This window comes from Plasmodium sp. gorilla clade G2 (genome assembly GCF_900097015.1).
Source record: "Plasmodium sp. gorilla clade G2 genome assembly, chromosome: 13".
Classification (NCBI taxonomy): Eukaryota; Apicomplexa; class Aconoidasida; order Haemosporida; family Plasmodiidae; genus Plasmodium; species Plasmodium adleri (nom. inval.).
Window position 1 is genome coordinate 712,501 of NC_041705.1, and position 2,500 is coordinate 715,000.

Here is a 2,500-nt window from a genome sequence, read left to right on the forward strand (position 1 = left end):
TGGACAAGAGAATCAAAGTAAATTCCATAACGTTACAGCTATTACAAAAGAAGATTTATATTCTTGTATCCCCATATTATTAAGTAGAAAAAATTTAGGAGATAATATGAAAAAAATGAATATAAGTAAAAATGAAAATAATGAAAAAGAATGTTTATGGGTATGGGAAAATGATAATTATGATATATTCCCATCATATTATAAAGAAATATTTAAATATTTTAAAGAATTAAGAAATAATATGAGTAAAATATATAAAACATTAATAAAATTTAAAAATTCTATCTTATCAAAAGATCTATCTAATATTATTAAAATGTCCGATTTCTTAAATGAACTAAAGAAAAAACAATATTTGGAATCAGAAAGGAGATGTAAAAAAATATTATTAGAAAAAAAAAAAATTATGAAAAAAAAAATGGATATAAAAAAACAAGAAGAAAAGAAAAAAAAATTTGATGAATCAAAAATTGTAGAAGAAAAAAAAAATAACACACTTATCAAATGTGATAGTAATAAAATACAAAATAAAATAGATGATAATAAAACTAAAAAACAAAATCTCATTTTATCATGGTTAACCTTCAAAAAAAATCAAACAGTTAATACATTAAATGAAAATGAACATATAGAACATTTTATGAAATATCCAATAGTTAATGTCTTAAATTTTAATGAATGTATGAAGGACAAATTATTGGAAGTGCAGACTCAATTACCTATATTTACATGTGATAGAAAGGATGCCGTGTTTTCTAATGACATCTTACAAAATAATGCAGATTATGATAAACAGCATTTCTTGCAGAGTTATATAAATACTTGTGAAAATCATAAAAAGGTAGTGGTGGATTACTATAAAGTATACGGTACGATTTTTTATAAAAAATGAAAATATATATATGAATTATATATATATATATATATATGTGAATTATATATATATATGTGAATTATATATATATATATATATATTATGTGTGTGCTTATTTTTTTCTTTTTTCTTTTAATAGTTGATAATAAGGAATTTTATGAAGAAATACCATCTGTGGATGTTATTGATGGAAGTAAAATTGTTGTGCAGGTATTTTTATACGTTTTATCATTTTTAATATATATAATATATTTTATATATGATATTTATATTTTGTGATTATACCTATTTATATATATATATATATATATATTTTTTTTTTTTTAGAATGAAAAGAACGTAAGGTCCAAAATTTGGGAAGACAACGAATTTTACTTGAAATTAAAAAATGCAGATTATATTAGAAGTTTTTATTTTTATGACAATTCTTGGACAAGGCCCTTTATGTCGCTATTAGTGCACAAAGTTTTGGACGTAATATAATAATAAATATAAATAAATAAATAAATATATATATATATTTATTTATATTTATATATTTATATATTTTTTTTTATAGGACAACTTGAATTTATTGCCCTTTTATTATCATGATGATATGGAATATGAAAATGATACGAATGAAGATTATTATGAAAAATTTGAAACGATTGATTTAACCACAGAAAATGAAGAAAATGAAACAGTAATTAAAAGGAGAAAAATAAAAAGAAATAAAACAAGAAATTGATATATTATATATATATATATATATATATATATATATATATTTTTGTTCCATTGTATAATCTTATGTGTCTCCTAAAATATAAAATTTTTTATTTGTCCATATTACAGGAAAGTGATGGAAGTTCTCAAGATATGTTTATCGTACCTGATAATGAAATAAATAGAGATATTGAATTATCTCCTATTACAATACCAACAAGCCAAGATATTTATTTCTTTTCTTTATTTAATTGGGAATGGAACTTTGAGGGAAACACCAAACATAATTATAACAGTACGACTATAAATAAATATGACATTCTTATAATATATTACTAATATATATATATATATATATGTGTGTATATTTTTATTTAGTTATTGACAAAAATGTATGGAAAGAATTTAATTTTAAATATATGGAGAACACTTATGGATGTCAATATATCTCATGGGGAGGTAAATAAAGCGAAACATAAATGAATATATATATATATATATATATATATTTATATATATATATGTATTTTTTTTTTTTTTTTTTTTTTTTTCCCTTCCATTAGTTGACAACAATCCGTTCAAGTACATGTCTGATAAGAATGGCCTAAAGAATACTCTGGATAATTATGATATTAAGAAATTAATCAAAGTTAGTATATATCCAATGAATTATATATATATATATATATATATATATATATATATATATATATATATATATTTATTTATTTATTTTTTTTTTTTAATTGCCATAAGACAATTATATTGTATTATATTATTTATTTCATTTTATTATTATTTTTTTTTCTCAGCATTCTCATGGTAAAATGACCAAAAAGGATATCCTTCTGGAGCAGTTCAAACAAAAGTAAAAATAAATAACTAAATTATTATGTCTTATATATACATTTATGTATT

At 19.8% G+C, this 2,500-nt stretch overlaps 1 protein-coding gene across 1 annotated transcript in view; it reads left to right on the forward strand.

The window, feature by feature from the left end:
- Positions 1 to 2,500, forward strand: part of PADL01_1318300 (conserved Plasmodium protein, unknown function) — a gene marked incomplete at both ends in the record, with an annotated part of 4,338 nt that overhangs the window by 1,286 nt on the left and 552 nt on the right. Inside the window, 8 exons of the mRNA XM_028683722.1 lie at positions 1 to 869; positions 1,014 to 1,084; positions 1,202 to 1,348; positions 1,434 to 1,559; positions 1,712 to 1,877; positions 1,961 to 2,041; positions 2,146 to 2,231; positions 2,395 to 2,450. The exon at positions 1 to 869 is cut by the window's left edge and continues 1,286 nt beyond it. Of these exons, the coding sequence (XP_028539872.1) occupies positions 1 to 869; positions 1,014 to 1,084; positions 1,202 to 1,348; positions 1,434 to 1,559; positions 1,712 to 1,877; positions 1,961 to 2,041; positions 2,146 to 2,231; positions 2,395 to 2,450 (1,602 nt within the window). The remainder of the gene's footprint in view (positions 870 to 1,013; positions 1,085 to 1,201; positions 1,349 to 1,433; positions 1,560 to 1,711; positions 1,878 to 1,960; positions 2,042 to 2,145; positions 2,232 to 2,394; positions 2,451 to 2,500) is intronic.